The 24225-nt window shown below is 36.0% G+C and overlaps 3 protein-coding genes across 5 annotated transcripts in view; all 3 read right to left on the bottom strand.

Annotated features, from left to right (window-relative positions):
• Positions 1-9129, bottom strand: part of rictora (RPTOR independent companion of MTOR, complex 2 a) — a 41084-nt gene extending 31955 nt beyond the window's left edge. Inside the window, exons 1-11 of the mRNA XM_039659364.2 lie at positions 9054-9129; positions 8871-8918; positions 7949-8046; positions 5065-5129; positions 4803-4934; positions 3103-3166; positions 2874-3000; positions 1857-2026; positions 1704-1771; positions 411-478; positions 245-327 (exon numbers count right to left, since the gene is read on the bottom strand). Of these exons, the coding sequence (XP_039515298.2) occupies positions 245-327; positions 411-478; positions 1704-1771; positions 1857-2026; positions 2874-3000; positions 3103-3166; positions 4803-4934; positions 5065-5129; positions 7949-8046; positions 8871-8918; positions 9054-9123 (993 nt within the window). The 5' untranslated portion in view covers positions 9124-9129. The remainder of the gene's footprint in view (positions 1-244; positions 328-410; positions 479-1703; positions 1772-1856; positions 2027-2873; positions 3001-3102; positions 3167-4802; positions 4935-5064; positions 5130-7948; positions 8047-8870; positions 8919-9053) is intronic.
• A 368-nt stretch (positions 9130-9497) lies between these two features.
• On the bottom strand, positions 9498-13612 carry LOC148981771 (FYN-binding protein 1-like). 3 transcript variants are annotated; one of them, XM_089130591.1, is made up of 8 exons: positions 13464-13612; positions 12253-12299; positions 10729-10810; positions 10421-10520; positions 10184-10346; positions 10063-10093; positions 9756-9787; positions 9498-9666 (listed from the first exon to the last, which is right to left on the bottom strand). In XM_089130591.1, exons 1-8 carry the CDS (start codon positions 13535-13537, stop codon positions 9638-9640), a joined length of 558 nt encoding a protein of 185 aa, XP_088986717.1. In that variant the 5' UTR covers positions 13538-13612; the 3' UTR covers positions 9498-9637. The 3 variants fall into 3 exon arrangements, with proteins under 3 accessions (XP_088986717.1, XP_088986719.1, XP_088986718.1); XM_089130593.1 differs by having other exon boundaries at positions 9498-9660; XM_089130592.1 differs by having other exon boundaries at positions 10729-10807.
• On the bottom strand, positions 13571-24225 carry fyb1a (FYN binding protein 1 a). Its single transcript, XM_039658349.2, has 10 exons — positions 23367-24225; positions 21605-22144; positions 20529-20712; positions 19199-19266; positions 18535-18557; positions 18291-18331; positions 15551-15698; positions 14009-14168; positions 13772-13877; positions 13571-13678 (listed from the first exon to the last, which is right to left on the bottom strand). Exons 2-10 carry the CDS (start codon positions 22092-22094, stop codon positions 13639-13641), a joined length of 1260 nt encoding a protein of 419 aa, XP_039514283.2. The 5' UTR covers positions 22095-22144; positions 23367-24225; the 3' UTR covers positions 13571-13638.

Here is a 24225-nt window from a genome sequence, read left to right as displayed (position 1 = left end):
TTATATGAAATAGAAATATTTTATATAAAACTAAAAATGTATTTACCATCACTTTTGATCAATTCAATGCATCTTTTCTCAATAAAAGTATTTATTTCTTAAAAAAAATATTTGAATGGTAGTATATATTGAATAAAAATGCTAGTGGAAAGTATATTAGCTATCCATTCAGCATGTCTGGTAAGATAGAGCGGAGAGTTGAAATTAGCCTAAACAAGTGAAGAAAAGAAAAAAAAACACTCACCCTGACATCCATGTTTGGTATACAGAGCAGGCCTATCAAAGACTGGACCCCTGAGTTGCCTACTTTACACAGGTTTATAATACCTGCAGGAAAACAGCAGAAGAAAAGGATGAAGAACAGAATCTGGGCGTTTCTCTTTTTTACTCGTACTTCATAGATTTCATACCTGACCAAGAACGAAACGCTGCCACGATGGCCATTTTACTGGCTAAAAAACGTGCCTCTCTGTCCTCCCTGTGGGACACAATGATTCAAACTAGTATTTTAGAAATGCACATGGTCACAGTGCATTGCAGGTAAATAAGGTATTGGCACAGAATTATGCAAAAAAAAAAAAAAAAAAGCATCACCAACACACACAAAAAAAATAAATAAATAAATAAATTAGTTTAGTTTAGGGTCTAATTCTCACAGAAAACTAACTATTAACCACGACTTTTGCCTCAATAAACTCCTAATTACTGCTTATTAACTGTCAGTAAGGTAGTTGTTAGGTTTAGGGAGGGATTGGGTTGGATTAAAGGAGTAGTTCACTTTAAAAAAAAAAAAAACTTTTCCCTATAATTTACTCACCCCCATGTGATCCAAGATGTCCAAGTCTTTCTTTCTTCAGTCGAAAAGAAATTAACCAGGATTTTCTCCATATAATGGACTTCATTGGGAACCAAACGGTTCAAGGTCCAATTGAGAGTTTCAGTGCAGCTTCAAAGGGCTTTAAACAACACCAGACGATGAATAAGCGTCTTATCTAGGACCCTTCGAGTCATGACTCGGAAAAAGATTTGTTCATTTTGATGAATGAGTTCGAACAGGAGAGTCACGAACTCTCATCACAGAACAGAGCAAGGCGAGCATTTGAGCTTATAAAACTTAAACTTTTTTATTTATTTTTGAAATGAGCGATCATTTCGCTTGATAAGACCCTTATTCATCATCTTGTATTGTTTAAAGCCATTTGAAGCTGCACTGAAACTCTCATTTGGACCTTGAACCGTTTGGTCCCCAATGAAGTCCATTATATGGAGAAAATCCTGGAATGTTTTCATCAAAAACCTTAATTTCTTTTCGACTGAAGAAAGAAAGACATGGACATCTTGGATGACATGGGGGTGAGTAAATTATCAGCAAAAGTTTTTTTAAAACTGAACTACTCCTTTAAGGGATGTAGAATATGGTCATGTATATGGATTAAGGCATTAATAAGTGCTTTATAAGTACTAATAAACAGCCAATACTCTGGCAATATGCATGCTAATAAGCATCTAGTTAATAGTGACAATTGGACCCGACACTAAAGTGTTACAAAAAATTATACTATGGAACTTTATACATTTATTTTAGATCAATAGAGATATGAATAATCTTTAAATATGGTTTGATATAGATGGTGTCTAAAGAAAAGTTAATTCAAGAAACTTTAACAAATTGAATCAATCATTTAAAAGGTAATCAAACTCACTTGATTTGTGCCTCAGCTGTGTCAGGGTTGTGTCTGTAGTGAAAGTCTGTGTAAGGTGCGAGGATTTGCTGAAAAAAAAAAAAACATATACTGCTGTTAGACATTTTTACTTAATTTAATCATTGGCCACAATGCCACTGCATGTATACATACCTCCAGTTCAACATCGGGGCGTATGAACTGGCGTGTGTGCGGGTGATTGAGCAGGTGCAGGATGGTGGTGATCAGGGCCTCGTTGATGCGGCTCAGCTGACAGTCGATGACGTTCTTCAGGATGGTGCTCAGACCCCCCCGCTGGGCCACCACCTCTGGGTTCTTCAGTGCTGGGTGACAACAGAGACATATATTGTTGATATACACTGCCTGACCAACAAAAAAAGTCACTCCGTTTGGATTTAAATAGGCAAATACTTAAAGAATAGGGTTGGGTATCGAGAATCGAAACTTTTCGTTTTTCCCGGAATCGTTCAAAAGTTAAAATTTCGATTCCTAGTTTCGATATTCACAGTCCGCCGAGCAGAAGAAGAAACCGCTGAACGACACCAACGAAGAAGCGTCTACCGGAAGTGTTGGCATAACCACGCGAGTCGAACATGAGTAGCTTACGTCGGCGATCCAAAGTGTGGCTTCACTTTTCTAAAAATAACGAAATCTTGGCAAAATGCAAAATTTATGACAACAGGAGTATTTGTGACAGAAGGAGTATTTCCTTCAGAAAGGTTAGCAAGGTTAACTAAACTTTTTTGACCCTGCCTCTTAAAAGAATCGGAATCAAGAATCGTTAGGAATCCGAATCGAAACAAGGAATCGGAATCAGAATCGTTCAAATTCAAACGATACCCAACCCTATTAAAGAGTCTATGATTGGATCATTATTGCAGTGATTATCATGATAGGTTTGGCAACAGTTCTTCTAACACTTGATGGAGTGTGTAAACAACCATGTTGGAAGACACATTCCAGGAAAGACATCAAGGATGACGATGTCAAGATTCACCAGGCTCAAATTGTGAAAGACATTTTCACACATGAATTAGCACATTTGAGTCATTGAAAGTACAATACAAGATCTTGACCAAACAATGATGCACTCATACAATGTTTTTCATCTATTCATTCACTAAAATAAGTATTAGCACACTGCCTTAACAAACCCCACTAATATCTCACCGAGTTCACAAATGATGGCGATGCAGGCTCGAACCATGCGATCTCTCTCCTGCAGCCCGTCGTTGCCCACAGCGATCAGAGAGTTCGTCACAGAGCTGGGGAAGAGCTGTGCGTTGATTGTTATCATCTGAAAGGAAGAAATAACAGATTGAGATCAAATTCAGCCAGCACAAAATCATAAACAGGTTATACTGAGTTCACCAGTGTCAAAATGACTAAGAGGTGGTACCTTTCTGACCAGTCTGAGGGCTTGCGTTCTCTCCACCTCATTACTCTGCTGAATGTCAATACACCTGAACAAAAACCAACAAGTTTGAAGATAAACTTGGACACGGAGGCTGAAAGTCAAGTTCACCCACCTGAGCACATTAAAGGGATAGTTCACTTTGAAATCAAGTTTTGGTATGTTTTAGCATACCAAGCGCATCCAAGATGTACGTGTCTTTGTTTCCACAGTATTTTCAATTTTGATATTTTTAGGTCAAACCGTTCATGTCTATCAGTCATATAATGGAGGTCTATGGTCACCACCTCAAGGAGCATGCACAGAGAAGTCCAAATTAAACATGATTTAATGACTCGTAAATGTAAGTACACATTGATGGTCTAAGACACGAAATGAGTGGTTTCCGACGCTTTCACAGACCGAAGCAAAGGATCGCTCAGATCACTTGGACGTGGCTGTGGTAACAAGAGGTAAAAGCGATATAAATACTGTTTGTTTTCTCACACAAACCGGTCATTTCGTGTCTTAGGCCATCAATGTGTACTTACATTTACGAGTCATTAAATCATGTTTAATTTGGACTTCTCTGTGCATGCTCCTTGAGGTGGTGACCATAGACCTCCATTATATGACTGACAGACAAGAACGATTTGACCTAAAAATATCAAAATTGAAAATACTGCAGAAACAAACACACCTACATCTTGGATGCCCTTGAGGTAAGCTAAAACATACCAAAAGAAATGTATTTCAAAGTGAACTATCCCTTTATAGCTTAGCTTACCAATGGTTACATTAGTTTTACATTGAAAAGACGAGCAAATCATTTGCGCGTAGAGAGACTTCCCCGAAAACTCTTCTCCTGATTCACAAATACTTTGTAAACATCAGATGTAATCGTGAAATGTGTGTGTCTGTGTGTTAATGAATTCAAACCAGTCGTAAATGGGATGCGTGTGCACGTTCATTCTCAATTACCACAAATCAGGCCCATTATATCCGACTGACATCTATATATAGGCATATAATAACATGAATGTGAATGAAAAAGAAAGATTTCTCGGATGCAGAAATTGAAGTTTTATTATCAGAAGTTCATTCAAAACGCCACATTTTATTTTCAAGCGTACATAATGGCATATCAGGTCCTAAAAAAAGGAAGCTTGGCAGCATATTACAGATGCAGTTAATGAAGTTTCATCTGTTAATCGAACAGTCCCAGAGGTGAGAAGAAAATGGTTCGACATTAAGCTTGACAGCAAAAAACTAATTAGTTCACTTCGGAAAAATCGTATTCAAACTGGAGAAGGACCGCCATCGATCACCAGATCTGCTATTACTGGCTCTCATAATAAAAGTAAAAAGAAAAAATGTACGTAGGCTAATTACTATATATAATATTTTTTCAAAATGCTGTTTAAATGTGTACCCGATTAAGGTGAATTAAAATGCAGCCTTCTTAATGAGCAAAACGCCCGGATGTTAAGCGCACCATTTACGCGTGGCTGGGAGCAGGTGTAGATTTCTTGCGTACCAACTAACATTTGGAAAATACGAACATTTTAACGAATCCGAAAATTTACACCAGAACCACTTTACACACGATTTACACACAAATTCGTTCTGCTCGTATTTCATGAATGAAACCCATTGTCTCTGTTTGGTGAAGACACTGAGGAGGTTAAGCAGGTGTGCGAGCTCACCTGGAGATCAGGTAATCCACCTGCAGCTGAAGAACCTTCTGGAGGATGCTGCTGTCACAGATCAGATACCTCATCGCTCTCAAACCTGCAGCCCGAACCTCCTTCACCTCATTCAGCAATGCCACACGCAGACTAAACCGATAAAGACACAATGAGAAACACCCAAATCATTCATCTGCGAGATTCCATGATGGACGTTGTCTATGTAGTCAGTGACCAGCTACTGGAACAGAATAAGAGAAAGTTCAACCGTTAAACTTACCAAATGATGATTTCCTCATGGGTAAATCCTAATTTCTCTTCACAGTGACTTACACTGTTCAGGAGCTAAGAGAGAACGAGAGAGAATGAGAGAGAGACATTATATTAATTACCATTCAAATCCTTGATTTCAATGTTTAATAGTGCTAATTACAAATGTATGCATTAATATAGATTTTACAGAATACACTACCATTTAAAAGTGTTTTTTCAAAAGAAATCACTACTTTTAATAAGCAAAAACCGATTGAATTGATCAATAGTGACAGTAATGACAATGTTACAATTTTACAAAATATTTATTTTTCTTTTGAACTTTCTATTAGTCAAAGAACCCAGAATTACTCGGATTTGTCAGACACAAAATGAGTATAAAACAGAATTTTAAACATTATTTTGATCAACATTGCACTCGAACTAGATCTAGTTTCTGACATACAAACAAAGGTAAAAAGTTGCTGCTCAAATTTTGGGTATTTTAGTGCAACTGGAACACGGTTTTGACCAATAAGCATCCAGGAAACAAAATACATGTATAATATTCTTTAAAATTCCTCCTTTTTCAAATTTCCCAAAGCTGTTTTGAATATAATCAAAGATGCAAAACATCATCTGGTAATGATGAGCTTCATAAACCGAACCCAAAAATAAAACATCAACACATCAACAATTGCACTACGCTGATCTTACAGTGTAAAATAAGAGCGCTGTGTCTATTAAAGATGTCTGTGTGTGTTACTGAGCAGTAGTGTGATGACCTTGGCAGGCTGTGTGCATGTGTTTATGATGATGTCAGAGCTCAGCAAGTTTGAAGGGGTCGTGTGACCCTCGGAGAGGATTACATCGCCTCTATCTCAGCATCCTTAAAAGGCCATACACGGTATTCATGCACACACACACACACACACACCGCTTGAGTTATTATTCAGCAAAGAAACACACACACAAATCAATTAAAAACAGTCTTAAGTTTTAACCTCTGTCACACTGAGATGAAACTCTCACTCACAAAACAAACTCGCTCAGAAAGAAAGTGAAAGTGAGAGGAGGGCACCCAAGATGGACAACAACACACACACACACACAAAACAAACTCTCTCAGAAAGAAAGTGAGAGGAGGGCACCCAAGATGGACAACAACACACACACACACACAAAACAAACTCTCTCAGAAAGAAAGTGAGAGGAGGGCACCCAAGATGGACAACACACACACACACACACAAAACAAACTCTCTCAGAAAGAAAGTGAGAGGAGGGCACCCAAGATAGACAACACACATGCGCGCACACACACACACACACACAAACACAGACACACACACAAAACAAACTCTCTCAGAAAGAAAGTGAGAGGAGGGCACCCAAGATAGACAACACACATGCGCGCACGCACGCACACACACACACAAACACAGACACACACACACACACAAAACAAACTCTCTCAGAAAGAAAGTGAAAGTGAGAGGAGGGCTCCCAAGATAGACAACACACACACACACACACACACACACACACACTGCTGCTGTTTACCATGTTACAGAACAGATCTTCTTACAGGACCAGGCCAAAAAAACACCTCATTTACATTACAAAAAAAAAAAAGAATCATTAACTCAGTGTATCTCAATCTTATTGACTCTAAAATCAATCTTTGTCAAGTCACATTTATTTGTTAGTACATTGTTTAGATTAGAATCTGTACAGATAATCATGATGATGTAATGTTAAATAGTCGCATTTATCAGATTAGAGCAGTGCGATAATATAGTTTACATTTTGTGACAATATACTATAAACAATCAAGCAGTTGAGATGTTTACTTGCTTTATGTGAGTATACTGTACGGTGTGCAGACAAAGTTGGAGATACTTATAGTAGTTGTAAGCTGAAGTTATTAATTTGTGATATTCGGAATTATGCCGCCATCTTGGAACAGGGGTCTAGTGTCAAGGAAGTAGCTAGGTAACGCATCTATCTCTGCCTTTACTTTGAATTAATGAATGGCAGCGGACTTTTGTTCTTCGTATGATGTTCACGAATGAAATCTGAACTAGGAAGAATGTTTTGAAATCAATGATAAATACATGCCTGACCGTTGGAACGAACCAAAAAAAAAAAAAAAAACACGAGAAAATCGCATTTATTGAAGCATTCGTTCTAATGAACTGCCGTAGCCAAGGTGACATCTAGTGTATATATCTATGACAAATAGCCTTCATTTAATACATTTTTCTAGGTTTAATCAATGAATCTGACTAAACTTCACACTGAATCTTTTATTTACATCGTGTCCGCTTTGTTTTTTATAATAAGAGGATTTGTGCGCGAGTAAAACTTGCACAAAACAAACTCACTCAGCTTTTTGAGCAATACTGTGTCGATTCTCACTACTGGTGGTAACTCCTCTGATTGGACGTTATATTCATCAGAAACACCTGTGATTGGCTACAATAGACAAGACAACGCTGCAAAATCCTGTTGTAAATACACATTTGCAGCGCTGTTGAACTCATGTGACGAATATAACAACCAGATTTATTAAACAATTACAAATTCTATGTTACCCGTACTAATACAACTCTGTTAATCTTGGAATAAATATATTACTTTGTATTGTATTGACCTGACCAGGAAGACGCCACACCCAATTGATGCCCCTGCTTCCTAAATAGCTTTTGCAATACAAACATGAGACCATGCAGTTATTGCAAGTATTTTTGGGAAATTTGCTTTCGGCGGTTGGTGAGATTATAAGTATTCTCAGCTCCATTTAACACATTATACCATGTTTACATTTACTATTTGTAGTATTTTTCAGTGCAAGACCTAGTTATGATCTGAAATCATACAACAACCAGCATAAATAAAAGTTGCACTACCTTTACAAAATTGTTCAGGTGGCCGAGCTTCCTCATGTTGGAAACCCCATGAGATTTGGCAACGTTCTGAAGGATCTCACGCAGGTTATCGGAGGGTTCTGTGGAGAGCATAAAATATAAAATTAAAATCCTTAAAAACATCCACTGGAACATAATACATCAGATATTTTAGTGCAACTGGAATATATGTTTATTTAATTTCTTGATGTTCTTTAAAGCTCTTAAAATTACAACAAAATGTAAATACATTTATCACCGTATGTAGCATAATTTCCCCTGTGCAGAACCTCTCAGGATCTTATATGAGTGATTTTTTGCATATACAAGAAATTAGTCTTTAAATAGTAACATTACATTTCTCAAGAAAGATGTCACTGCATGGTTCATCAAGATAAGGCTAGTCTAAGACATTATGCATTTAATAACCACCAGATTACATGAATCAGAGAATGAAACCTTTAAAAAAAATTATAAGGCAGCATACGCAGATATGGAGGCATCATGATGACGCACGTTTGTTTACAACATGACAAAAACACGACAGTCTCGAGCTAAAAGCACTGCAGTTATTCTGCTGACATGCAGATGCTCACTAACTAGACAACACAAACTGATGGGGTTGTGCATTACAGATCAAAACAACAGCTAGGTCCCAAATCCTAGTGAGCTGCCTAGCTAGACCGCATATTTGGGGCTTCACGGGCGCAAAACATGCAGTCTATATAGGAAACCCATTAGTTTTTGAGACAAACAACATCTTATTCAGTCTCATTCTCCTGTCTGCAGGCCAGAGAGAGGAGATGGACAATTATTATTGCTAATATCTTGAATTTAAGGGGGATTTGTTAATGGTCTGGGTGTTATTATTACAGAAAGACACTGATGAGATATTCCTTATGATCTCTATGATGATGACTCTTACCCCGCGTAAGATCCAGCGGTACATTCTCCTCCCCGCTGTCATTCCGACCTGTCAAACACAAAAAACGTAACAATGAAGACATATTAATCCCTTATCCGAGGCTTAACGGAAACTACACAAGCGGAGGGATTTAATCAGAGCAAGCTGCGCATGGTGACGGGGGTGTGGGTGCCGTTAACTTGCCTCTCATCCGTACACTCCGGGTCGGACGGCCGCGGATGCTGACCGCCATGTTGGCAGGGACGTTCATCATGACAACACCGGAACTCTCGTAAACTCTCGCGAGGTTTACTTTTTCTTTCATTATCTTGGGCGTCAGAAAATGCTCTAAAAGCTAACGTTTATTGAGTTTTAATATATATACACACTGTTTTATTAAAGGTTCGTGGTTCGTTAAAATATTATAACATTATAAACTTTACCATTCAGTCTCAAGCGCAAAGGTTTAGTTTGTTTCCATCGTCAAAACTTCTTTTTGGATGGCTTGGGGTGTCACATTTTGACATTTTTATTTTAAATGTACATTTAAATTAAAATGTCGCTTCGCTGGTGTACATTTTTACATTTTAGTTCAAGTTGTTAGAGCAAAACATTCAATTCATGAAAGAAAGAAAGAACATGTTTACAGTTTTTGATCACATTGCTTTATTTTCACTGAGGTTACTATGTACAATTATATCATTCTCAAACAATGATAAAACATTGTTTTTGTGAAAGGATCGATAAGGATGTTCAAAGTGATGAAAACATGCTGATTTGATCCGTGCTCAATCATTGTCGTAGATACACTCTGTAACTTACAAGATAAAGTAGAAACAGTTAATTGCAGTAAAAGGATGTAAACAAACATATTCATCAACTGTGCCTGTGCAAGTTAAACCTTACCATTACCAACATCATCATAAACAGATCCGTCCCTTAGAGAGGAGAGGAAGTGAGACAAAAAAATATGAAGTTGGGGGTCAACTGATCAGCCGAAACTATTTTAATATCAAGAGAGAAAGGGTGGCTGATGCTATTGCTGAATTGTACACAGTAATATTCACAAATATTTAGGCTTATCAAATGAGTCAGGGGTGCTTAAAAAAGCAACAACAACAAAAAAAACTGTAGTTAATGACTAGTAAAAATGTTTACATGCAAAAATATGCACCAGAATAGAAAGAGAACTGAACAAGAAGACTGTACTTACTGCTCCAAATTAGCAGTAGACACATAGCCAACTGAAACAGAGAGAGACTATTTAATACGTTTCCTATTTGGCTGTAATGTGCAACTCAGCACTGGTATTATTATATCCTCAATCAACTCACATTTCCCTTCGCTGTTTCGGCAGATGAGTTTGCCATCAACGGGGTGAACTATCACATCAATCATTTCTCCGGGTTTTATCGGCAGGTCTTTATTACCAAACTTCTTCATAGACAGTGATGGGAGAACAGTAGCTTGATAAAGCACTCTGATTTCTGCATTATACTGCAAGAAGAGGCAGTAAGAGGGTTAAGTATACAGAATCATCTCACTGACCATCAAAATGGTGTAAGTCTTACTTTGAACTTCTTCCTAAACTCTTTTTCCTCCTTCTCAAACTTTTTCTTTTTCTTTGGGTCCATCACGTTTGTCTCGCTTGATGAGCTGCACTTTCGATTGCTGCAGTGAACAAGAAAAGGAAAGATACATGATTTTATGATTTTACATAATTTTGAAGCTGCCATTTGAGGTAAAAGGCCAACGTTTATAGTCAACGATCTTAAAGTGACCTCGTTGCCAATTCTCATTAAATGGACGGGCTCCTAAAACAACATGTCGATGAACATTGGTGTCTGCTATTCTTCTTTTGTCACATGTGTACAGTAACCTGCAAGGAGAAGGAGGTGGAGGGAAGTCTGATGCAGTCACATCATCATAGGTGTCATCATACGCGCCATCAGCGGCATCTGCTGGGCATAAACCAAAACCAACTCAGAGCAGGGTGGAGCATTTCTGGGTGGAGCATTTACGTTAAGGTATAGTTCACTTTGAAATTAATTTTTGGTATGTTTTAGCTTACCTCAATGGCATCAAAGATGTAGGTGTCTTTGTTTCCGCAGTAGTTTCAATTTTGACATTTTTAGGTCAAACCGTTCATGTCTATCAGTCATATAATGGAGGTCTATGGTCACCACCTTAAAGGGCATGCACAGAGAAGTCCAAATTAAACATAATTTAATGACTCGTAAATGTAAGTACACATTGATGGCCTAAGACACGAAACGAGCGGGTTGTGTGAGAAAACGAACAGTATTTATATCGTTTTTACCTCTTGTAACCACAGCCAATTTTTAATTATTTTGTGGTAACAACAATATAAATACTGTTCGTATAAATACTGCCATCAGTGTGTACTTACATTTACGAGTCATTAAATCGTGTTTAATTTGGACTTCTCTGTGCATGCTCTTTGAGGTGGTGACCATAGACCTGCATTGTATGACTGACAGACACGAACGGTTTGACCTAAAAATATCAAAATTGAAAATACTGCGGAAACAAAGTGGATCTTGGATGCCCTTGAGGTAAGCTAAAACATACCAAAAATTCATTTCAACGTGAACTATCCCTTTAAAGCAGATACATTCATCCAAATTGAATTACACTGCATCCAAGATATGATTTGCACTTCATGTAATCATGCATTCCCATAACCTGGCCCTAGCCAGATGAATTTCGCTCCGCCTAGCTCCACTCATCCATCTGGAACCGATCCATTGAAATGGCGTTTCAGAAGGCTGGGCCTTATCAAAAATCCTTGCATATGATTGGATAAGCCACTTGTCTGTCATCTTTATCGACGTGCTGTTTCAACCACTCACACCGAAGCCAACCCGTGATGCTGATGAGAGCGACGCAGGAAAAAACAAAACAGAACAGCTGACATCTTGGATATAGCAGCAGTGCAATCAGCGCAATGTCGGTAAATGATCAATGCAGCATCAATGTTAACGCTTGCTTTCTCGATGCGAGCCACCATTGTTGTCTGAATCAAAACAGTCTCATGGTCGCTTCTCCACTACGTCACATCTATGAAACTCCCGCCCTGCGTCCTGATTGGCTAAGCCATAAAGTTGGTTGGAGAAATCACTCTCAATGGAAGAGGTTCCAGATGGATGTGAGTGAAGCTAGGCGGAGCTAAGCGGAACGACATTCATCTGGCTAGGGCCAGATTAGCATTCCCAGGGAATCAAACCTATGTTACAGTTTAAGCTTCATGAGTTTGTGTTAAATAGGAGTAAGCAACCATTACAGTTTCTGCGCTTCTAAATGTTCAATGAAATACAGTGCTATTAGATTATTAATTAAATTAATATTATATTTATGTACAGTTAAAGTGAGTTTTACTCACCCACAACATTAAATTCAAAGTCAGCTGGAGGGGGTGGAGGCAGGAAGCTGCGAAATGACAGAAAAATGGCAGTAAATCCATATGCGCTTCACAAGGGTTAAAGCTGCTTTAAATAATATTTATTAAAAAAAACCTTTAGACTGTCACCTATCTAAGCGAAAGCTGCACAGATCAGTGTTTTATATATATATATATATATATGAAACTAGTAATGTGTATTTATATACAAATATATGTTTAATATACATTTTAAACATTATTTAAAATATTACAAACAATATGCATTTATTATACATAAGCTCAAATCCCCTAAATTTAGAGATATATGTTTATTTCAATAATTTGCTTAATTTGGTTAATAATACTTTTATTCAGAAAGCAAGGATGCATTAAAATGATCAAAAGTGTCAGTAAATTTAATTATAATATTAAAAAAGATTTCCATTTGAAATTAAAGCTCGATCGAATAATCCTAAAAAAAATGCATCACAGTTTCCATGAAAATACATATATATATACATATGTACATATATAAATATTATAATACACACACACACACACACACACACACACACACACACACACACACACACACACACACACACACACATATATATATATATATATATATAAACATATATATATACATATATATACATATATATATATATATACACACACACACACATATATATATATATATATATATATACATACACATATATAGATACCTATATATACACACACATATACATATAGATATATATACATACATATATATATATATATATATATATATATATATATATATATATGAAGAGTTCAGATGCAAAAGCCTCTAAGTGCCATTTGAAATTTTCTTCTAAAATGACCATTTTTGTCAAGCTTGTATATTTACGTTCAGTAATTTCACTTAAATGACAATTAATATGTTATCTTCATTGCCATTTAAGTGAAATTACTGAACTTAAATATACAAGCTCGATAAAAATGATCATTTTAGAAGAAAATTTCAAATGGCACTTAGAGGCTTTTGCATCTGAACTCTTCATATATATATATATATACACTACTATAACTATAAAAGTACTATAAAAGAGAATCAAGGTTTTTTTTTTTTAAATCAAACTGAAAAGTGCTGTAATTGCTTGGATGCATATACCCGTTTTCGTGAAATATTAAGAGCTTTTGAACATGAAAAATGAAATCACCTCAAGTCAGCTTGAGCATCTTCTGCACACTCTGCATAAATATCATCATCACATTCAACTGCTGTCAGTCGCATGACAAAATTGTGAACAAGGGGAAACAAACAAAAAATGATATCCTTTTACGTTTCCTTCACTTGACCCTCGGTAAATGATTGCAATGTTGTTTTGATTTATATTAATTAAATGTATAATGCAATGACTTACCATCTGGTAGACTGAAAAAAAAAAACAATTTTTTTTTTAAACATATAATAAATTAAGCTCAATAATGTTAATAATCTAAATAAGTGTACTAGTTACTCTCTTACTTATTGAGTTCATCCCCAGCACCCACATCATCATACACCTCCTGTCCATCATGTGTGTGTCTCACTTCACCACGCACATCTAGAGTGTCAGGCTTCACAAAACCATCTATATGGAAAAACACACCAATAATAGCAGCTATTCCACGATGAAGAGACAAATTCAGTCTGTTCAGTTTAACAGGACATATCAGCACATGTGTAGTGTGTAATCCAGTGCAGACTGGCAGATGAACTCACAGTGGCCTTCAGTGTTCCTGGCGAGCCAGTAGTCCTTCGGGTTTTCTGTTTTGCGCACAATTTCAATGGTCTCTCCCTGCTTCAGTGGAAGTTTGTTCTTCCCACCTTTGTGGTCCACTCTGGCCTTCACTGTGTCAACTACGGCAGTCATATCCTTGATCTATCCAAGCAGAGATTACAGTGATGGTGAAGTTTCCAGTGCTTATAGTTTATAAACACACAAAAAATCCAGTTAGGCTACTTAATGTCTATATGTATGGGTACACAATACACACACACGCGCGCCGTACTAAAGCACTCGTTACTAAAGATTTTAAGAACTCGATTAAAACTCCATAACCATCTGTGACAACTACCGACCACCTAGTAACACCATAGCAACCACCCAGAACACCATAGTAACTGCCTAGAAACCACCAGAACACCCTAGCAACCACCCAGAATACCCAAGCAAACCGCATAGCAACACAATAGCAACCACCGAGAACACCCAGCAACCGCCTAGAATACTTTAGCAACACCATAGTAACCACCCAGAACACCCTAGCGCACACACTCACACTTAAATGAGTAGTTCACTTAAAAAAAAAATTTTGCTGATAATTTACTCACCCCCATGTCATCCAAGATGTCCATGTCATTCTTTCTTCAGTCGAAAAGAAATGAAGGTTTTTGATGAAAACATTCCAGGATTTTTCTCCATATAATGGACTTCAATGGGAACCAAACGGTTCAAGGTCCAAAAGACAGTTGCGCGTTCGTGACTCTCCTGTTCAAACTCAAACATTAACGAATCTTTTTCGTATCATTTGGTTCATTAAACGAACGAAATAAACGAATTGACTAGGAAAAAGATTCGTTCATTTTGATGAACGAATGCGAACAGAAGAGTCACAAACGCGCATCACAGAACAGAACAAGGCGACCATTTGAGCTTATAAAACGTAAACTTTGTTATTTTTTTAAAATGAGCGTTTGTTTCGCTTAATAAGACCCTTATTCATCGTCTGGAATCGTTTAAAGCCCTTTGAACAGTTTGCACTGAAACTGTCTTTTGGACCTTGAAGTCCATTATATGGAGAAAAATTCTGGAATGTTTTCATCAAAAACCTTAATATCTTTTCGACTGAAGAAAGAAAGACATGGACATCTTGGATGACATGCAGGTGAGTAAATTATCAGTGAAAGTTTTTTTAAAAGTGAACTACTCCTTTAATAACTTAAATTAAGATTGATTTCTATCCACAAGTTCTAATTTTAGTAAAAAAAAAAAAAAAAGATTTTTGATTTTTAAAACCAGCATGAACCAAGTCATTTATATCAAAGCAAATACTCCTATGATTACGGAGAAAAAATTCTACATGATTATGAAAAATATAATGTCATAATCCTAAAAAAAAATCTTCTAATCTGAAATATCATTTTGATTTAGAAGTGAAACGTGTCTCCTCCAGGCATGTTCTAGACAGGTTTTATGAGATTCATGAAAATAAAAAAAAACCTTACTGCCAGTGCCACATAATATCAAAACAGATATATCACTTTAAACTTTTTCTTGGCCTCCTGCTGCCTTTTCTCTCGCTCTTTCTTCTCTTTCTTCTCCTGCTCCAAGCGTTTCTTCTCTTCTTTTTCGAGCTTTTTCTTAAGTTCTTTTGATCCTTTTGTCGTTGTTTCTTTGTTGTCTTCAGGCCTGTGTAGAGTAAGAGTTGAGTAAGTATTCTGTCTTCTTTTATTTCATTAATCATATTAAAATTTGAGACCAATTGAATTGCAGCCTTTGCGAAAGAGCAACTCGATTTCCTGAAGAAAATGTGAGTGGCATTTGTTGTGCAGAACTCTCTATTACGATGGGTGATGGTTCACAAGTTTGTTGAAAATTACTTCTCTAATGAAAAATCTCTTCTCTTGTCTGATGATGTGTTCACCGGCGTGAGGGCGGGGCAACCTGTCACTCACATGAGATCCACCAATAGCAAACCACAACCATCCAATCAATTCTCCAAGGACAAAATCAAGCCCCGTCCTACATTTGTTCTTGTTTGCAAAGTAATTTCACTCGGATATACATCCCAATAGGGAAGAAAAGAATATTGCAACTTCTGTTTAATGCTGTTTAAAGAGGATCAATAAAGCTTTTTTACATGTTCAACTTCCTTTAGTGTGTAATGTTGCTGTTTGAGCATGAAAAATGTCTATAATCTTAGCACAAAAGTCACTCCAGCAGCAGTTGTTCTCTCTATCAAATGTGCACCGTTTCTAAACTCCCTGAGATGTGTTAAAACCATAGATATCCATAATAAAGGCTAGATGTCTCGTCCGCGCTGCTGGCTAATACGCACAACCGGCACATCCGGGAACTTAACTGTCAATTTTGTCCCCGCCCCCTTTTGGGGGAAACAAACTAGACTCCCCATAGACTTCAATACAAAATAACGGCAAAAACCAACGTCCGTACACAGCCGACAGGCGTAAATAAGTTAAGAAATCACTTATATAAAACATGTCAAGTAATTATATGTCCACCCTGCCTGCCATAGAGCCTGAAAGATACATTTTTTTATGCCCGTAATCAACTAGCCCAGGCTACCTGCCATCATCATCATAAATTCATAATATATACATTAAGGTTTTTTACTTTAAAAAATGAAATAAAATCATTTAGGGGCTTACCTGGTGACTCAATGAGGTACAAATAAATGTCCGGGTAAGACACCTCTGGCCACTGGGTGGGGTTGTTACACCAATTTGACGCTGGGAGAATAAAGGGACGTGTTTTTAAATTGGCCAAATTAAGTTTGTGTATGTATCTTTCAGTGTTGTAGTACTCGAGACTCGGACTCGTCTCGGACTCGGTCTCGAGACCATATTTTAATGGTCTTGGTCTTGTCATGGACTCGTGTGCATTTGGACTCGGAATTGACTCGTACTCGAAATTTTTTTTTTTTAGGACTCGGACTTATTCCCGAGTCCACTCGAGTTCAATTCAAAATATTTTTCATGATTATTAATGTATGTTAATAAAATATTTCTTTAAATTGATTGACACGCCCAGTGATTGGTGATTTTCTAGTGCGCAACTGCGCATGACAAATTGTAATAAATTTACTTTTAACACCACCTACTATGTGGCCTTTTTACCCTAAACTGATCATATCAACAAAAAAAACAAAAAAAAAAACAAAAAAAAGGATTTCTCTAAGTAAATAAAAGTAAATTAGGTAATCAACCCTCACTGGTCTCGGTCTCGACTCGACTCGGCCTCGACTCTCTATGGACTCGGTCTCAACTCGGACTCGAATGAGGTGGTCTACAACACTGGTATCTTTCACGCTTTATGACTGGCAGGGTGGACATATAATTACTTGACATGTTTTATACAAGTGATTTCTTAAGTTATTTACGCCTATCGGCTGTGTACGGACGTTGTTTTTTGCTGTTATTTTGTATTGAAGTCAATGGGGAGTCTAGTTTGTTTTCCTCCAAAAGTGGGCGTGAACCTATTCAGAGACATTCTATGACGCAGCGCCGGTTGTGCGTATGGAGGTCGACATTCGTGCCTGGCGGCCATCTTGTCACAGGCAGCTCGCTCACTCGTAAGATTGTGTTTTAATGGTGCATGTATTTTTTAAATAACCATAACTTGCTCAATTTTCGACCGATTTTCAAATGGTTTGGTTTGTTATAAACGTCAGAGATGTAGTTATGACACAGCATACTTATTAATAATAAGTGTATAAATAAATAATCATCCAGAATAATAGCCACGTTAATGACGTTTATAAGAAACCAAACCGTTTGTAAATCTTTCAAGATTTCAACGAGATAAGAGTATTTGTGTTCGTGCTGATCACTCATCTTACGTCAGCTTGCCTGTGACAAGATGGCCGCCGGTGATGACGATAGAAACTCCGCCGTAAGACATCTAGCCTTTATTGTGGATATCTATGGTTAAAACCCACAGTTATGGTGAGGGGCGTGACATTAAACATCACAAAACACTGTGCAAGCTGACCAATCAGGGCACATTGAGCTTTTCAGAAGGAGGGGCTTCATAGAGACAGGAACTAAACAGAGCGTTACTGACAGACTGGAAATAGTGTCAAATATGTGAAAAATAATTCGTTTTTTGAACATTCAAGCATGAAAAAAAAAAGACTTTGTATAAGCACATAACATGAACTATGTCTTTTATATTTTGATTCAGGGGTTTATTGTTCAAATCACTAAGTTTGAGTAATAATAATGCTGTACTTAGCAACCACAATGAAATAAGAGATCTCACTGGTTGTGGTCAAGATCCTCGTATATCTCCTCACCCGACTCCTACACACAAAAAACAAACAGAGACGGTAAAATCATTTTCTTCAGTCTGTAATAATCAGACTGTATTGTTAATGCTTCATTTCCTTTTGAGATGCTGGTTCTCTTGCAAACTATTTTTACCAAGCGTTGCAGAAGCGAGATGTTGATGTGTTATTTAAAACAGCTCTACACAAGAAGTCAGCTTTCGTAAACACAATCCTTACCTCACGGTCATTGCTGCTTTTACCTAAAACACAAAAGAGAGTCGTTTACAGACTTTGAAAAAATTTAATTAAATTAAATCCAGCAATAATATTAAAGCAACACCTAGACATGTCATTTCATGTGATGTTTGCATGTGCTTTTTTTATTTATATATACATAAATAAGGTCAATGTCTTGGATATTTTGTAATCTAATGCAATGACATTAAGATATTATGTAGCCAAACATTTACTTGGTTACTGTATGTGTCAAACGTTAATTTGAAACTCATTTATATAACTATTTCTTTATATAACTCATTTATAAAACGTATTTAACATTTTATGTATATTTTTTTTCCAATTTAAGCTGCAATGATTTTCATAATATCACTGTTTTACATTAAAATCATTGTTTCTTAAAAGTGAACTCAATTTATTTCTACAATCTCAATTTAATATTTTTTTTAATTAAATCCAGCAATAATATTAAAGTAACACCTAGAAATGTAATTTCATGTGATGCTTGCATGTGTTTTTTTATTTATATATACATAAATAAGGTCAATGTCTTTGTATTGATATTTTGTAATGTAATGCCAAGACATTAAGATATTATGTAGCCAAACATTGTATGCGTCAAACGTTAATTTGAAACTCCTTTATATAACTTCTCTTTGATGACCTAGTGAAGACGGTGTCCTGTTCATGGTGTCCGTATCATCATACAAATCCTCCTGGAAAGTCTGATCCCTGTTCACAACAGAACAAACAGTAAAAACAAGCTTAATTTTGAATTTCTGCTTCACGTCTATGTTTTAATGATAATACATGCACTATTGTACTATTGTATTACCTCACAGTACAGCAGTGTTACCATGAAATTACTCTGAAATTATGAATTCTAACTATACCTATCATATTCATGTACCATGGTATTAAAATGTCAAGGTGTACATGTGCACACACACACACACACACACACACACAAATGGTGTATAGGCTTTACTTGGTACAATTTTTACTCAGAAATTGCTAGAAAATTGCTAATTGCTAAATTCCACAAATAATTCAAGGAAACAAGTAACAGTAAATTAAATATGACATTTTAAAGTAGAACGACTAAAATAGTACTTTCTTATAAAATATACTCTTGTTTTTTTATTAACAACTTTGAAAAAAATGATTTTTACAGTGTATTTCACTACACTGTAAAAAATATTTTCAAGATTTGTTATCACAACATATTTTCTTTTGTCAAATCAACTTTATACTAATTTATTTAGTTGAGATAACTTATTATTTTGAGTTTCTGATGGTTAAATTAATCTCCTCTTTATTGTATTAACTCGCTTTTTCCAGTTCAATCAACTTAAAATTTTAAGGCAACCCAGGTTACTTACTTTTTTAAGTTAAACCAACAATATTTTTTTTTACAGTGTAGTAATCACAACATTTTTGCTTTTGTCAAATCAACTTAAATAATTTATTTAGTTCAGATAACATATCATTTTGAGTTTCTGATGGTTAAATTAATCTCCTTCATTGTATGAACTCACTTTTTCCAGTTCAATCAACTTAAAATTTTAAGGCAACCAGGTTACTTACTTTTTTAAGTTAAACCATCAATATTTTTTTACAGTGTACATATTTTTTTACAATACTTTTTTACAGCAATACCATGAGTATTTAGTATACTAAATCCTCATGGTATTGCTATGGAACCATGTCCCAAGAATTTAACTAATTAATACTATAATTATTATTTCGTGACACACTTTTTTTTGTTGTATTGTGATGTATGTATTTCCAGATTTGTTTCCAGATTTGTAGGGGTGGTGATGGCGCAGTGGATAAGACACATGCTTTTGGTATGAGTAACCCCTAGTTGCTCCAGAGGCGTGCGACCTCTGACATATATAGCAATCGTAAGTCGCTTTAGATAAAAGCGTCAGCTAAATTAAAAAATGTAAAGGTAAAAATGTTTTTAACGCACTCATAAAGTCAGCACTCACATTGGAGGTGGAAGTGTGAAGTTTGGCGGTGGGGGTGGAGTCATAGATGTGATTGACAGGCATTCAGGTGGCGGTGGGGGTGGAGTCATAGATGTGATTGACAGGCATTCTTCAGGTGGCGGTGGAAGGGGGAAAATTCCAGGATCAAACTCAGGATTATTGATGTTGGATACTGATGAACCAGCTGAAGGAAACAGAACATGAAGCGACAAAAACTAAACAGTTAGACACTGAATAGTCAATGAGTCTGTAAATGTAATCTCTCTCTTTTTTAATATAGGTCACATTTCACAGCTCAGGGAAATGGATTTTGGATGTTTAGATAATATGGTAGGCCCAAAAAAGTGCTTGGACATTTGAGTCAAACTTAATGAATGCATCCTGAATAGTCCTAAAATAAATATTTTTTTGTCTATTTTAAAGTAAAATCTGGTTGTTTATTATCTTAAATTTTTTTGTGGAATGTATTCATTTCTTGAAACTTGTTTTAATATTTTGTTATTTGTATAATGCAATGACATTTAGACATTTGTAAGTGATTTAAAATAAAGTTCAAGAGTTTGGCGGTCAGTAATTTTTTCAATTAATTTAATTAAGTATTAAGAAATTAATACTTTTATTCTTCAAGGAACACAATGAATTGTTCATTATTCAAAAATGTAAAAAAAATATTTCAAATAATTGCTATTCTTTTGAAATTTCTAAAGTATTCAGCAAAAAAAATTTCAACATTGAAAATAATAATAAATATTTCTTGAGAAGCAAATCAGCATGTTATAAAGACTGGAGTAATGATGCTGAATTTAAAAACATATTTATTTTAAATCATGATATATTGCTGTTTTTACTGTAATTTGAATCAAATAAATACAGCCTTGATGAGCATAAGATAATTTTCACAAAACATAAAAATAAAACCTTACTGACCCCAAACTTTTAAACAGTTGTGCAAGTGTCCAAAATCTCATTGACACCACTGTATTTCAGTTGTCGACACACATAATTCCAGCCATTTAAAAAGAACGAACCCATACATGAAACTGAATGAAGCTTCATCATGGATGTCCATGTCTTACCGTTCCCTCTGAACTTGTTGAGGTTAACATGTGGAGGTCTCTCTGGTTTGGCAGGACACTTTCCTAAAGCAAACACATTGGGGAGAGGCTTCGTTTTTGGCACTGACAAATCCTCAGTAGTTCCTGGTCCTGCAGAGATGTCTTTATGAAACAAATGTTTCTGCAAAACAGATGGTTTGATAGGAGTCCAGGCTCCTGAAGAAGGGGTTTCTGCATACGAGTTCTCATGTTGTTCCCTATTGGGCAGCGTCGCTCCAACAGCATCCCTTCTCGAGACAATATTGGGCCCGTTGCTAAAAACTGGAGGATTGAATCTAGTCTCCAAAGAGTTGACTGTAAAGTTGGGCTTGACCATGAGTGGTTTAGGGAAAGGCCTGGAGCCTGCGCCTTTTTGCATGTCTACAGGTTTGAGTTTCACCGGCAACAGTGGATTCTGGTCCTCAGTCCTGGTGCTCATGAATTGATTTCTCTGATTAGGTTGGGGAAACATACTTTCACCAGCCAGTCAGACATCAGAGCTTGTACATCAGTGAATATGGCCTGAAAGAAGTCAAATATAAAAGAAGCATTGGTAACACTGTACAATAAAGTCTCATTTGCTAACATTAGTCAAAATGTTAATGTTAGTTAAAGTCCTCCTGTAGTGAATGTTATCCCTTAAAACTCACCAAAATTACATATTTAAAAATGATTCCTTGAAAAAAAAATGTATTCATGCCTTAAAACAGCTCTAATGTAACTCGACACCCAGTCTACGCAGTTCTATGAATATGCGAATGATCCCCGCCTCCACTCACTCACACTTTTTGAGACCGTCTTTGGTTCAGTGTAGTTTCTAGTTTTAGGAGAAAATACTCACCCAGAAGGCATTGGTGTTGACATGACTTTGTCTTAAAGCATATTAAAAACACCACATAGACAGACACCACAACAACATTAAAAACTCGATTTTCACCACAGGGTGACTTTGAATGTATTTCCTGTGAAACTTCCATATTTAAAGCCCCCCGTAGACAATGATTTTAACCCTTAAAACTCATCTTTGATCACAAAAATAAATATATTTTTTTATATTCCTTGAATAAAATATCTTAAATGTAACTCTAAACCCTTGCTTCATTTAGTATACGCAGATTCATGAATAAAACAAATTAGTAAACATTTGAAAACATTTCAAGTTGACTAAACGCAACATTTTAAGACAGCACAAACACTTAATTTAAGTTTAAACAATTTTTTTTACAGTGTTATAGAACATTTACACACTAAAAGCCACTTTTAGCAAGCGAGTCCTACACAATCAAAAACTCATTTTCTCCGGAAAATAAGAAAAATATATGTATCAGAATAATCCCTAATATAATAATAATAAATGCAGCAAACCTCCTTAAAACAGGCTACAGATAATAATGTTCTGAACTTTTAAAGAAGCTGCAAAAACTGTCTAAATTCACACCTTTGGGGTCCCGCCTTTACACTAGCCACTCTTTACATTGACAAGCGTGAAAAAAAAACACAAGTTTTTTCTTTTACTACCATCTGCTTCGTCAAAATGCATCATTATGATCAATATTATCGTATGCTTCTTATCAGTCACATCTTCAAACTAGTTATCAATCATAATAAGAAAGATAACAAAATCCTCTAGTCCTCTGAAGGCATCTGCTCTAATATACTGCACTTACACAAGTATAATCAAGAACTAAATCAATAGAAAAGTGAAAAATTTTAATAAAGCAGCAATATTTCTCTGCAAACTCACCCAGCCGGGACAGCACGTAAGTGTGTGTAGAAGTACAGTGGCTCAGTCTGGTGAGAAGCATAACTACAACCAAAGGAAATGCCAGTTTCTATAACTTTAATAAGGAAGAGGTGTAACCAGGGTTTCACTATCGAGCACAATAGCCCTGATCTGAGGTCAGGTTTAATAGCAGCGTATAAAGGTCAGTCTAATTCAAAACACCACACAAGTGTTTCACAAATATCACTGTTAGAGCAAACAAGTCTCACCATCATAACCACTGGAACAACTACCATAGGTTATTAGTGTGTCTGATGAGTCTTTTCAAGGAGCGAACTGATGACTAAATCTTTCTCCTAAACAGCTTATAATGTTAGTTAACCCAAACATGAATATCGTGTCATTACTCACCCTCATGGACTTTCGTTCATCTTTGCTACACAAATAAAGATTTGTGTGAAAACACACTCAGTTAAATCAATGAGTAAAGAACATGTCTTTATAGGGCAAAGAGAACTTCATATATTTTAATAAATCATTTCAATCACAATAATATGATATTACATAGTATAATGTTAAACAAAACCTTAAAAATATCATTTAACTGCGACAATGAAAAAGAAAGTGTGTGTGTGTGTGTGAAACAGTAAATGGAAACAAAACTGAGGAAAATTAATATGTAATCGATGGTTTTAAGGGGTGAATCTTGCTAAAACATATCTAGGTAACATTTCACCTCAAAATCAAGAGGAAAAATCATTATAAATTATATTTCTCCTTTTTTTCTCATACATTTTTGTACAATTAAGCAAATTTTTTCATAATTAAAAAAAAATATTATTCTTAAAAGTAATAAAGGCAGTATAACAAATACTACTAA

Source organism: Pimephales promelas, chromosome 4 (genome assembly GCF_988280905.1).
Source record: "Pimephales promelas chromosome 4, fPimPro1.hap1.1, whole genome shotgun sequence".
NCBI lineage: Eukaryota > Metazoa > Chordata > Actinopteri > Cypriniformes > Leuciscidae > Pimephales > Pimephales promelas.
Note: the sequence above shows the minus strand (reverse complement) of the source record. Positions and strands in the feature narration are given on the sequence as shown.

Coding starts and splice junctions, on each gene's coding strand:
- LOC148981771 (XM_089130591.1), bottom strand. CDS start 13,537: ATGCGACTGACAGCAGTTGAATGTGATGATGATATTTATGCAGAGTGT. Junction 12,300..13,463: donor GATGCTCAAGCTGACTTGAG/GTGATTTCATTT, acceptor GTCATTTCGCAG/CTTCCTGCCTCCACCCCCTC. Junction 9,788..10,062: donor TCTACTGCTAATTTGGAGCA/GTAAGTACAGTC, acceptor CTCCTCTCTAAG/GGACGGATCTGTTTATGATG.
- fyb1a (XM_039658349.2), bottom strand. CDS start 22,094: ATGTTTCCCCAACCTAATCAGAGAAATCAATTCATGAGCACCAGGACT. Junction 20,713..21,604: donor CAACAAGTTCAGAGGGAACG/GTAAGACATGGA, acceptor TGTTTCCTTCAG/CTGGTTCATCAGTATCCAAC. Junction 15,699..18,290: donor GAGGATCTTGACCACAACCA/GTGAGATCTCTT, acceptor TACTCTACACAG/GCCTGAAGACAACAAAGAAA.